The 14,307-nt window shown below is 34.7% G+C and overlaps 1 protein-coding gene across 1 annotated transcript; it reads left to right on the forward strand.

The window, feature by feature from the left end:
• Positions 1–569: 569 nt before the first annotated feature.
• Positions 570–3,144, forward strand: LOC118058229 (WAT1-related protein At4g30420-like). The gene is made up of 7 exons (XM_035070934.2): positions 570–1,187; positions 1,276–1,344; positions 1,463–1,579; positions 1,812–2,022; positions 2,095–2,253; positions 2,358–2,509; positions 2,628–3,144. The coding sequence occupies exons 1-7, from the start codon at positions 1,009–1,011 to the stop codon at positions 2,836–2,838; spliced, it is 1,098 nt and encodes a 365-aa protein (XP_034926825.1). The 5' UTR covers positions 570–1,008; the 3' UTR covers positions 2,839–3,144.
• The last annotated feature ends 11,163 nt before the right edge of the window (positions 3,145–14,307 follow it).

Here is a 14,307-nt window from a genome sequence, read left to right on the forward strand (position 1 = left end):
GCCTAGCCCACAAACAAAGGTTCCACATGTGGTCTTGCAAATTCAGGCCTACACACAGGGGCCTTTAATGTTTTTTTATGGTAATAAGGTGGATGAAATTTTGTTTGGCGCCCCATTTTTTAATAAAAAAAAATAGATGACGCATCCTCCTGTTTTGATAAACGACATGTTGTCTATAATTCTCTAGATTTTGGCCACCATGGTGGTTCTTGTTTTTTCATCTAAAAAGCCATTTTAACCAATTTATAACCCTATAAAATACCATTGAAAACTTGTTAATTAAACCAATTCATGACCCCTTAAAATTGAAAAAAAAAAATCAACTTGAAATCCATAATCAACCTGAAATAAAAAAATCTTCTCGAGCTCAAATCTATTTTTTAGGTCCTGCCTAGGTAAAAAAAAAAAACCTAATCTTAACTCTTTTCATTATATGGAATCATTTGACATAAAAATAATCATTTTAGTGACTAAAATCATTTCCAACAAAAATTTTCTCTTTTTACTTTGAAATTAGACAACCCTTACTCCTCCACTAAAAACAAACTGAAAAATTATTATGTTGTAAGTATTGGTTGCTGGGCTGTCTGTTTATCTTTGTGAGCACTTGTTGCTGGTGAGGATTGGTTGCTGGGCTGTCTGTTTATCTTTGTGAGCACTTCTAAAAAATATATAATTGAGGTACTTTCTCTCTTTTTTTAGTTTATACTATATCTCGTGTGTGTGTCATCAAAAATCTTACCAGCCCATACACAACTGGATCCTTCCGAGAAACCCTTCTTCCGATGTCTCTCTCCAAGTTAAGTCCAGATGCTGTCGTGAGTTTTTGTTCTTATTTTAATCGAATTTTTGTTCTTTTATAAGTCCAGACATCACTCTCCATGTCACTGAACACAATATTATGTTGTAAGTATATTGATTATGCTTCTAATCTGTATGTATGCGTGCCTCTAGCGTATATATATAGACACATATACATGTGAGCTTGTTACAATTGACAAGCAAGATATGGGGGCATTTGATGATTCCAAGCCAACACTGGCCATGTTAGGATTGCAATTCTCCTATGCAATTGTTTCTCTCATCACAAGAGCTGCTCTTATACAAGGAATGAGTCCTAGGGTGTTTGTTGTCTACAGGCAAGCCATAGCAACTTTGATCATTGTACCCGTATCTTATTTCTCAAGGTACTTTCTATATTCTTTAAACTGCTATGTGTCTCTATACACACACACATTAATTCGTTATGTAATATTATCTTAATTACGTTCACAGAAGAAAATCAGTTGGGACTTCTTTGGGACTAAGGAGCTTTTCTTTAGTGTTTTCGGCCTCACTTATAGGGTACGTAAGCATATAGCAATCTTTTTTTTTTTATCATTATTTTTAGCTTCAATTTATGTATCAAGATCGAATAACCCCAGCCGCTGACATGACCGTTCCTTACTTTAACCTGCCACAGTGTAACGATCAATCAGAACGTCTTTGCTGAGGGACTATACTTAGCCTCATCATCAATGGCAAGTGCAATGGGTAATCTCGTTCCTGCCATCACGTTTGTCATGGCAGTAGCTCTCGGGTAATTGAGCATAACTTTAAATTTCCCTTTCTTTATGACTATACACGCTCACAGTGAGATACCACTTAGCATCACATAAATATATGGTGCTATTGAAGCTATCAACACTTGGATTATGAGATCAGTAGACAAGACCTCATTTGTCAATTAGATCTCCAGTTCTTGGACTTCATACTTCAAAATTAACGTGTAATTAATGCGTTGTTTTTTTTTTTTTTTTGTAATTGAATAGATTGGAGAAGATTAAGATCGGAAGCTTCAGAAGTATCGCGAAAATAGTAGGAACAGGAACATGTGTCAGTGGAGCCATATCAATGGCATTGCTCAGGGGACCAAAGCTACTTAACAAAACCATTTTTGGGTCGGGAGGTGAGGATTGGTTGCTGGGCTGTCTGTTTATCTTTGTGAGCACTTGTTGCTGGTCAATTTGGCTGATTTTGCAGGTGCGTGGATCTAAAATTGCTCCACTCGTGTAAACATTTTGGCATCTAATATAATATTACAAATTTTAACAGGTTCCGCTTACAGCTAGCTATCCTGACCACCTATCCTTGTCAGCCTGGATGTGTTTCTTGGCAACACTACAGTCAGGAATTCTAACATTATTCTTAGAGAAAGATTTGGATGCATGGAAACTGCATTCATACTTGGAACTTGTTGGTTGTTTGTTCACAGTAAGTAGTTCTTCCAGTTCCAGTTGTTCTTAGGGATTGGCTGTTTTGATGCTCGACTGATATCCTAATTAATTACTAAATGTTAAATTATCTGATATGAACAGGGAATTATAGGATCTGGGCTTTCTTTCTTTGTTCAGGCCTGGGTAATTTGTCAAAGGGGTCCCCTCTTCTCTGCAATGTTCAATCCTCTATGCACAGTTATTGTAACCGTATTGGCTGCTATTTTTCTCCATGAAGAGATTTACACTGGAGGGTAATAGGATTTGAATTTTTATCTTTTCCGAGCTTTCTTCTTTTTGTGCCGTCAGCTTAATGAAATATATTACTGCCTTTATGGGTTCTCATTAAAATCCTATGTTGTAACATAGCAGCTTGATAGGAGGAGTTGCTGTGATTATTGGTTTGTATATTGTGCTATGGGGAAAGGCAAAAGACTTTATAAAGGAGGAAGACGAAATCGATCAAAGGCAGGCAGTTAAAATCACGATTCAGGACTCCAGAGAAGGAAAACTTGCTCTTGAAGAACCTTTTCTATCTGATAAATCAAATGACATTGAAGAAGATGATAATTTCCATCAATAATAGATTGGATCAGTAATCATTTTGCAGTTCTTTTGAGATTACAGATGGAACATGACATTGTAATAGTTTTGAGAAACTTAAGTACTCAAGTACTTATTAATGTCAATTTAACGAAACCATTTCAGACCCCCGGAAACTGAGTCTATAATTTAACATTTTACATTCAAGATATAGATAGTTGTTCCACTATGATAGATTGATGAAAATGAGATTTGAACTTGAAATCTCATTTCTTTGCGCATGTAAATGCAATTAATTCTTGTGAAAATGAGATTTGAATGGCAATAAATTTTATTATATAAAATGGATCATTCTTCTATAATACTGATTATTTTATTTTATTTTTGTTGTTATTTTTACTCTTTTTTTTCAATTTAACTTTCAAATTCAAAATTTTATGTTAACTTTTAATTTATTTTTTTATTTCAAATTTAACCCTTATTTCTTTATTTGTTAATTTTTTATTGTATACTTTTTTTTATTTAATTCTTGAATATTTCATTTCTTAGGAATTGAGCTTTACGATTTTTTCATATATGGTGCTTCAAAATCTTATGACTCAGATCATGAGTTTGAAAAAATAATAGGGGTTGGCATATTTTTTTTGTTTTATTTTCTTTTCTGATATCATCATTCAATATTGTTTTAAGATTATTTTTTTCAAGTGAGTTTTTATGGTATTATATTTCTATATGGTTATCCAGATCTCATGTGTCAATCATGAATTTTACATGTTAATTCAACTTTGCACATATTAATAGTTTTTTGTCTCATTTTTCTATTATATTCACAACCAGAATTCACAGTTTTACCGACTGAAATATTCTGCCGGTCTGTGATTGATAGTACGTCGGTAAATTATTTACCGACGGAATAAGTCCGTCGGCTTACCTTTCGTCGGTAATTCCCCATTCCGTCGCTATATCGGTCGGGAAAAAAAAAAACCATTTACCGACGGTTTTACAGACGGAATTTGTGCGCAAAAAAAAAATTCCCGCTTCAACAATATCGACGGATTGTTATTCCGTCAATGATATCACAAAGCACCGACGGTTACTTTCCGTCTGTAACTTACTCGGTGAATTGTTGAAATACCGACAGAATATACCGTCTGTAAATTCGTCGGTAAGTTATAATACCGACGGATTAATTCTGTCGGTAAATCTGTTGGTGAGTCATGAAAACACCGACCGAATTTATCCGTCTGGAAATTTATCGGTGATGGTCACGACTACTGTCTAATGTCGACGGATTTAGTCCATCGGTAAATTCCTTTGTAATTTTTTTTTATTTTTTTATAATTATTTAGAATACATAATAAAAAATGATATAAATTAATGGTAATAAAAACCAATTATCCAAATAAAATTTATATTAAGCATCAAAAACAAAAAAATGAAAGATAAATAATATTCATTACAAAATGAAATGTTTCAAAAAAACATTAAATGAAATTTTAAATGTAAATAATGTTTATCAAAAATTAATATAAAGGAGGATGAGGAGGAGGCTGGCTGTTATGCGGCCAACTTGGATTGGGTGCACATGTTCCACCTTGTGCCATGTTTATGACCATTTGACGAAGCTCTTCATAGGCCGCTCTTTGTTTTGCAAATTTTGTTGTGTATTGTTCTTTGAGTTTTGTGTATGCCTCTGATAGGTGGCCGCACCTTTGCTGCAAGGCCACAAACTCCTTAGATTGGGAGCTCCCGAAGGTTGAAGCAGTACAGGTCGTCCGCAAGTTGTCGGCCCTAGTGTTGGAGAGCCAGTAAACCTGATTCTTATCGGGTCCACCTGACGATCCAGCCTCTATCCGCAAATTCAGATCGAATTCCGGATGGGTCGAAGGATCGTCCCTGTATGTCTCCCTCAACCGATTATTATAGGTCTCCTGAAAATAAAAAGTAATCATCATATTCAATTCAATAAACATAATAATAACTTACAAAATAAAATGGTTGAATAAACATACCACAAAATATTGAGCTCGGCTGTCAACGAACTATTGTACCCCCTTTTGGCAGTCTTGACTCCGCACGTGCATCTCCACAAACATCTCCATAGGGCTTGGCTCACGTCCAAGAGACGTAGCCTATAATGAAAAAAATATATTAACAACAAATTAATTGAACGATATATTTCATTTAAATTAATCTTACCATCTGTTTCGCATGTGCAGCAAACGAAACGGAGCCGCCGGTGTGCGTTGTCACCGAGCCATGAATTGGCCGATTCTGGTTGCCAGCACCGGACTGTGAGCGTCGTGTGATTCGCTCAGACGTCACGTGCTCAAGATAGTGCGGCCATATATCCTCTAGGATGTATATCGGTTTGAAATCCCTCGAAACCGCAACATCGTTCCAGCCTTGGAACCCCCTATCCCTCGTAGTTTTTTTTTGCCTTTTTTTGGACTTCGTACCAAAAATCACACAACCTACTTAACGCAATCAAAAATTACATTTCGAAACATAAATTTTTTTGTAAAAAAAAGTTCTATTTTTTTTTATGTTACCTAGTTGCAGCGTGATTTTCCCACATCATTCTCACAACATTGTTATGTTCCTCGTTCCAGCAGAATCGATTCTGTGTATAAAAAATAATTTTTAAAAATGTTAATAATTTATTTACAATTATATTAAGAATTTATTAGAAATTAGCTTAAAATTATATATTAACACAAACCTCAAATCTGGAAAACCATGCATTGATTTGAGGCATCCTGGATATCTGACTCCATTGAAACAATGGAATCTCCATCGACGCTTTAAACGCCGATGATATTACTCGAGCGGCCTCAATGTTTGTGAACCTGAAAAAAATTTAAATTAATTAAATAGTGACTTCATAAATTTGTTTTAAATTTTTTTTAAAAAAAAAAATTAAAACCACCTTAACAAACTTACATTTAAAGATCGTCCTTCCATTGTGCGTCGTACTTGCGGGTCCATCAATTCCTCTGCGAAGGCACGCCGCTTCTGCGATGTGAAACATCGCTGAAAAAGGCAGCATCAACTAACGACGCAAGTGGTGTAGGTGCCTATTCTTGAGAAGCACCTAAGGAAATGTCTTCGTCGCTGCTAGACGAACTAAATGCGACCGTACGTGAAGCTTTGGTTTTCATTCTCTGCATCTAACCAATTTTATATAGATAATTATATAATTCAAATCAAATGTTAAAAAAAGATTCGGCAGCACCTCCCCTATACTTGGATACTACCCAAATCCATAAACCTGCAAATATTAACAATAACCACAACCAATTGACCCAATCTATACTAATTATTCCAACATATTCAATTACTAATCCTAAGGTAAATTCAACATTAACAATTACAATTCAGCAAATTATTCAATAATTATGTCAATACAACAAAACTATAAATTCAAAATAAATAGAAACAATTAATCACAAATCATCAAGTTAGAGTAAAATTAATAATTCTTCAAACATATTCAATTACTAAATCTAAGATAAATTCAACATTAACAATATTAATTCAACAAATTATTAAATAATTATGGCAATACAACAATAAAATATATACAATAAATTTTAAAAAAAATATAAACTAACAATTAAAAACATACGCAATTACTAATTATTCCAACAAATGCAATTACTAATTCTAAGGTAAATTCAACATTAACAATATTAATTCAACAAATTAATCAATAATTATATATGGCAATACAATAATAAATTATATTCAATAAATTAAAAAACAAATATAGACTAACAATTAAATCAATGGAAATAATTAAATACAAATCATGCAATAATAGAGTAAAATTACTAATTATTCTAACATAGTCAATTACTAATTCTAAGTTAAATTCAACTTTAACAACAAATATCCAATAAATTAACTAATACCAATTATGACAAAAAATTCAAAAAAAAAAAAATATGTCCAATTCAAAACTTTATCTACATTACAAAAAAAATACACCAAAACAACAAAATAACAAAAATAAAAAAAAATACAACTAAAATAAAATAAAATAGAAAAAAACCACATACCTTTTAATATGATGAAGATTCACAACAACTAATCTTGCTAGAGATTCAAGGTGAAAGCCTTGAAGGATTGAGAGCAAAAAAATCAAATTTAGAGGGCAACGGAGGAGAAGAAAAAATGAAGCGAAACGGCGGGTGCTGGAAGTTATATGGCAGATTTACCGACGGATATAAAAAAATATTATTAATTTTTTAAATCCGTCAGTAAAAGGTCAACAATTCGTCGGTAAGTTTTGAATTTCGCACTGAATTTTTAATTACCCTCCAAATTTTTTGCGGTCCGTCGGTGATTTCGTCGGTAATCTGACAGTGCATTAAATTCACACCCTTTGGAATTCGCACATTCCGTCGGTATTTTATCGGTAAAAGTTTCCACTGACAACATACTGACAAACCTAATCTGTCAGTATGAATGTCGATAAAGTCGTCGGTATGGACGTCAGTGATTGTGGCATTTGGGTGTAATTATTTTCGAACTCTCTATGAGATGCCGACGGATGACTGTCCGTCGGTATTGACGTCGGTGATTGTGGCATTTTGGTGTAATTATTTTCGAACTCTCTGTGAGATGTCGACGGACGTTTGTCTGTCGATATGGACGTCGGTGATTGTGGCATTTCGGTGTAATTATTTTCGAACTCTCTGTGAGATGCCGACGGACATCTGTCCGTCAGTATGGACGTCAATAAAGTCGTCGGTATGGACGTCGGTAATTGTGGTATTTTGGTGTAATTCTATTCGAACTCTCTGTGAGATGTCGATGGACGTCTGCCCGTCGATATGAACGTCGGTGATTGTTCAATGTACAAGAGGTGTTGTGTTTGTATTTTCTATTTACCTTCCTGCAAAAAATTCATTGATAAACAGTCCATCGCACAAAACATTAGCAACAATGCTTAAACAATAAATATATATTTCATGTTACAAAATATATCATCCATAATGTAAATTACATGAAGAAAAGGGTTTTACACAGGGCTTCGTTTTGATAGTTACTCAGAATTATCTTCTTCTTCGTCATCAATTGAATAGTCATCACCTTCATCGCAATCTTCAATATGGATATCATCTTTTTCATCGACATTTGCTTGTCCGCTAGAGCTCAAAACAACGTTCAACTCCTCTACGTCAACATCAACAAGACTATCATCGGAAACACGAAAATTTGAATTTTCTTCCAATTCAATTGAAGGAGCAACTCGATATGGTTCAACCAACTCACTAACTTGAAAGACTTCATCCCGCACACTTGTTTCTTCGTTCTCATCCTGAACAACCTCAACACGAACCCGTGGTTTTCTTTTTAAAACGGACAACCAATCAACTCTTGATCGATCCTTTCTAAATGAAGGGGTGTATGTGTAATAAACTTGTTGACATTGCTTTGCAAAAACAAAGACATCGTTTATGTTGCAGAGTCTAGCTTTTGAGTTGATTTCGACCAGACCATGGTGCGTATCAACTCTGATTCCTCTGTCTGTCGTGTCATACCAATAGCATTTGAATAAAAACACTGTATTCTGCTCGTTATGATATTTTAGTTCGACAACCTCTTCTAATCTACCATAATAGTCAACTTCTAACTCATTACTTGTGGATCCTTTAACACAAACACCACAGTTGTATGTCTTTCTTCCTTGCACGTATTCTTCAGTATGGAAAACATATCCATTGATAAAATACTCGTTGTAGCACTTAACTTTTCTTTTAGGGCCGAGGCTTAGTGAAGACAATGACTTAGACGCACTTCTTCCCATTTGATAAACCTTGTATACATGTAATGTACATCAATAAACGATAAATGAACGAGAATCTAAACCTTGTATACCTTATTGGAGAGCAAATATTGTCGATGTTGCCTGCAAGTGATAATGAGTGTATGATTTCACAATATATAATTAACAGTATTTTACTGACAAAGTTTAATTAGTATTACACATATATAGACTTACTGAATAAATGGTCTCAACTCATCACAGTTAAATAGAACATAGTTGTGTGCTTGTTTGAATTCTATTTCTGACAAATATCTTCCTCGTACGACATTTTTAGGTGTGGGTCGTCTAGTATTGGAGAATATTGACAAGTTCCCACTAGAAGGCACTTCATCGCCATCGTCGTGCCGTGGAACGCGATTGATTCTTGTTCTCAGATGAGGTTCAAAATAGTACGAGATAAATGTTGAGATCTCTTCAACAATATAGGCCTCAGATATCGAAGCCTCTACATATGCCTTGTTCTTAACCTTTTTCTTGAGATTAAACAAGTACCTGCATTGAATTACAATTCAAGTATTTCCAATTAAGAAAAACATATAAAATACTTTTAGATATGAATTCCATTGCAACTGTAATATCTAACCATTTGAATTGGTACATCCATCTATACTGGACCGGTCCTCCAGCTTTTGCCTCGAACAGTAGATGTATAGGGAGATGCTCCATTGAGTCAAAAAATGAAGGAGGGAATATCATCTCAAGTTTGCATAGTGTCTCGATGATATTCGTTTGAAGCCTCTCAATGTGCTCAACATTCAACTTGCTGGAGCATATATCTCTGAAGAAATGACTGATCTCCGTCAGTGCATCCCATATTCCCTTTGGCAACAAATCACGAAAAGCTAATGGGATGAGTGTTTGCATAAACATGTGGCAGTCATGACTCTTCATTCCATACAATCTACAGTCCTCTATGTTAACAAGCCTTGATATGTTCGATGCATGTCCATCCGGAAAACGCAGACTCTTAAGCCATTTGTAGACTAGCAGTTGTGCGTTTTTCTCTAACATGAAGCTTGCCATTGGTTTTGCGACCTGTGACTCCTCATAAACCAACTCCATATTTTTACGGTTACAGTATAAAGCTATATCCAATCTAGACTTGATGATGTCCTTTGTCTTCCCCTTCACATCCATGACGGTGTTGAAAATTTTATCAAACACGTTCTTTTCGATGTGCATGACGTCAAGGTTATGGCAGAGAAGATTGGTCTTTCAATAAGGAAGCTCCCAAAAGATACTTCGCTTTACCCAATTATATGTCAAACCAAAACCAGGAAACTTTTGCTTACCTGATTGAAGGCCAAACACAATGTCACCGTACTCTGATACAACATGATGCTCAGCATCATGTGTTTGGTGCCATGTCATGTGCTCAGCAGTCCTTCGTGACATGAATAACCTCTGCAATCTAGGTGTGATCGGGAAATATCTAAGTTTTTTATACGCCACTAGAGTCTTTCCCCTGCCAGTTCTGGGTTTGTAACGGGAATGTCCGCATGTCATGCACTCGGTCATCTCAGCATTTTCAAGGTAGTATAACATGCAAAAGTTAGGGCACATGTCAATTTTCTGGTATGCTAAACCGAGGGGTTTCATCATGGACTTCGCAGCATAGAAGTTCTCTTTCAGCATGTTCCCTTCAGGTAAAATGCTTCTTGCCCAATCAATAATTTTGTCATACCCGGCCTCACTCAGCCCATGATCTGACTTGATGGTGAACACCTGTGCCACGGCCGACAATTTACTGTAGTTTGTGCAGCCATCCTATAATGGTTCGTCAGAATCTCTCAACAAATCAAAAAACCTAGCTGTCTCTGCATTAGTTTCTTCTTCTACGATTGGACATTGACTGACATTACCTTGATTCATTCTCATTGCATCCATAACCATGTTTCTGTAAGGATTAGTGTTGTCATTTGCCGCTTCATGCACGTTGCTAGCACTAGAAGTTGACCCAACCACCGTTTCTCCCATTCTCCTATTACTAACAAATACCTCTCCATGTGCATACCAACACTCGTAATCCTCCACAAACCCTTTGTGTAGAAGATGCATCATTACAACATCTGGATGCAGATACTTTTTATTTTGACACTTCCTGCATGGACACCTAATACCGCCTCCAGTAAAATTTATGGGAATAGATGTTGCGAAATTAATAAAACCCTGAACCCCGATACAATAATCCATCCTCCGCAATCCTTGGGATGACATCATGTATATATTAATTAACTAAGTTAGGTAAATAAACTTGTAAATCTATTACTTTACCTCAAGATTATCCAACAAACCAATCACAACTTCTCGTAAATATTAAATATTCATTATCATTTATCAACGTCCATACATCGTTTTTGTTTGGGGGCGAGGGGGGGCTTGTTATTTGCAGATGGGGAGACTTAGGATTAGGAAGAAGAAGGAGAAAGAAGGAGAGTGTCGGCAAGGCGGCCATATATTCACTTTTTCCGACGGACTCACCGATGGAATAACACCGTCGGTGAATACATCGGTGACTCCGTTGCTAATTGTGACGGGGAATCGACACGTCACCACATGGACCTGCTTTTCAAATCTCTCGGTGATTCTGTCGGTATTTTTTGACGGTGCACCTGTCACGTCACCCGTACGGATCTGGCATTCAAATTCGTCAGTGATTTCGTCGGTATTTTTTACCTGAGTGTCGACAGGTTTTGAATCCATTGGTGATTCTATCGGAAAAATCACCTGTCAAAACCTTCGCCTCAGGTACCTGCCCTTTTTTCATTAATTCTGAACTTTTCGTCCGTAATTCGATTGGTAATTACCGACGGAATATTTCCGTCGGTAATTACCGACCGAATTACAGATGGAAATATTCTGTCGGTAATTTCGACCGAAAAATACCAACAGAAATATTCCGTCGGGGATTCTGTTGGTATTTAGCAAGTTTCTGGTAGTGATTATTAAATTAATTAAGATTTAATCAAATTATCAAATTTCTTTTACTTATTTAAAAGCATAATCGTCATTTTATTTAAAAAAAAAAATTTAATTTTTTTAATCCGATCTGCAATTGGTAACATAACTAGTTTTCATTTAACGCTACTAGTGTATGTTTGGAAAATACAATAGCATTCCAAGCCGAGCAAAACAAAGCAAGCCCGATTGTTACCTGATAATTTAAGAATGGTTTCAAGCTTATCTCGGTAACACGTTGCAAACTCTTATCTCATTGGTGTAAACAGCCTGGTCCACTGATACTTAATTATGCAGATAATTATAAAATTCTAATTAATCTCGCGTTTCCACGTCTTGCATGATTGGATGCGCCATCTTTTCATATGAATGAGCAATTTACTTAATTGCCCTCTAGGTTTTCGAAGTTAATCGTTCAAATACATATTTAAGAAATCTTTAATCTTCTTCCAATAATAGAAACTTTGGGTTGCATGAATAAGGTTACATGGCCTTTTTTATTGAAGCCGCCGTAAAGACGATTGCCACATCCTTGGCTCGAAGTAAAAGAATTGTCAATTCAAATGTAAGGATCCAATACGCCATAAACAATTCTTTTTCCATGACCAAAATATCTTAGAAGTAAAAAACTAAAACATGCATAAATGGTAAATTTTATATTTTCACAATGATTTTGTTTTTTTTGTTATTCAGCAAGGAGCAATTTGATATTTGAACAAATATAAAATAATAAATAAATAACATAATAAAAAGACTAAAATACCCTAAAAAGCCAAAAAAAAAATTCACAACGGTTTATTTTTTATTATTATTAAGTCAGTTTAGAAAAAAAATTGGTATTTAATCAAATATAAAAAGGAAGGTTAGGGTGCATGTGGCTCACTATTCAGCATGTGGGACTTGCCCGTGCCAACAAGCAGCACATGCAATGCCTTCTAGTATTCAAAAATACCCTTTCATCATGTTGTTAAAAGTGTTGTCACATTCTCTTCCTGGTGATGGGGTGCATGTTGGCAGTTAAAGTCTAGTTTTTCATCAATGATTCTTTATTGGTATTTTTTTTTCTCTATTTTCTCAAAAATTATAATTTGACTTTTCTTGTTGGTATTTCAACTTTTATCTTAATTATTTTTTTTGTTCTTAGTGCTTTTATAAAAGTTTTTTTTATTTTTAATTTTATCATTCAATCTCAATTTATCAAATATTATTTTTTTTCAAATTGATCTTTATTTTTTTTATTATTTTTTTAGTGCTAGTAATATTTAATTTTCTCTGTGTATATCATCCAGTGAAGCTTGTCTTATTCAGACGTGGTCACCTTTCAAGCACAAACAATAAGTGGTGTTGTCAAGCCACAATACGCTGATACGCAATTAGAAGACAAACTTTATTATGTTCAAAATCGTGTTTTGATTGCTTTTCTAATAAGCTAGCTATCCATTCTCCAAAAGTTCTTAGACATCATCACTTCCAATGTCCAATTCAGGGGGATAAATTGGAAAATGCGGTTTGATTTTATCATTCTTGACATATGATAAGAATGATGAAACAGGAAGAATACAGCAGATGGGCACGCAGCGCCTGCTATACTATTGCACCGATAGTACTCTTAATTTTGGCTTCAAGCTTCAATTTGTTGAACAAAGAAAAAAGTTCAATGACTTTGATTATTTTATCCTTACACCTTCATGGATTCCAGCTCTAGTGTAATCATGATGGATCACGTTACGCTCTAAAAGCCTCCCTCCTAGTGTCAAAAAAAATTGAAATACAAAGTCCACTGGTTATTGTGTTAGTTTATAAACTAAGTTTGCATAACAACTTCTCGTCCAACGAAGGTGAATACAAGAATATAGTAGCTTAGCTATGATTTATCGACAGCACAAGAGTTTATATTAACTAAACAGGACAAAAAAAAAAAGTCCTTGTCAAAGTGGGGAAAAAAACACCGGAGACAAATGCATGTGGACCGTTCTAGGAAGTCTGTTCTTGTGTCTCTCTCCACGTTTGTGGTTCAATGGTCTTCCTCAATATTAAATTTATACTGGCAGAAATGTTTATAGTCCTAGGAATATCATTAATGTCACCAGGTCACATTTTTTGTTATATTAATGACTACTTTAATGATTTTGATATCATCCAAGTAAAGTCAAATTTAGATTGCAGAGTAAAAGTTTTTACTGTCTAGTTTTATGCTACTAAGCATAACTCCAAATCAAACCATTGGATTGAGCTGAAACTTTATTAGAAGATTCTAGAGATATTTTTCTATGTTAGGGTAAACTAATACTAACTAATGTGAATCTCGTGGTCACGTGGTCACGCAACTCACAATCAAGATTGAGCTCTGGTCTCGAAAAGCAAGGTTGTCAAAAACGCTTTTTTGACACGACACGAAATATACAATATAAACTCGGATCGTAAACTCGAATTGTAAAATCATAAAATTGCAAGAAAAATATTTTAACTAATTATATATTGACAATTTCAGTCAAACAATAAATAATAATAGAACACAATTAAAATAAAAATGAAATAAAAATACAAGTATCCAAATACCTTGAAATATATAATTCAAATCAAATTTTATTTATGGTTTAAATAACTTAAAAATACAAAAAAAAAAAATAAGATTGAACAATGCCACCTCACCTTCCACTTTTTTTATGTTAGTAACAATTCCTAGAAATAATGTCCAAATATCCCACCAAGCAA

Source organism: Populus alba, chromosome 6 (assembly GCF_005239225.2).
Source record: "Populus alba chromosome 6, ASM523922v2, whole genome shotgun sequence".
NCBI classification, from domain to species: Eukaryota; Viridiplantae; Streptophyta; class Magnoliopsida; order Malpighiales; family Salicaceae; genus Populus; species Populus alba.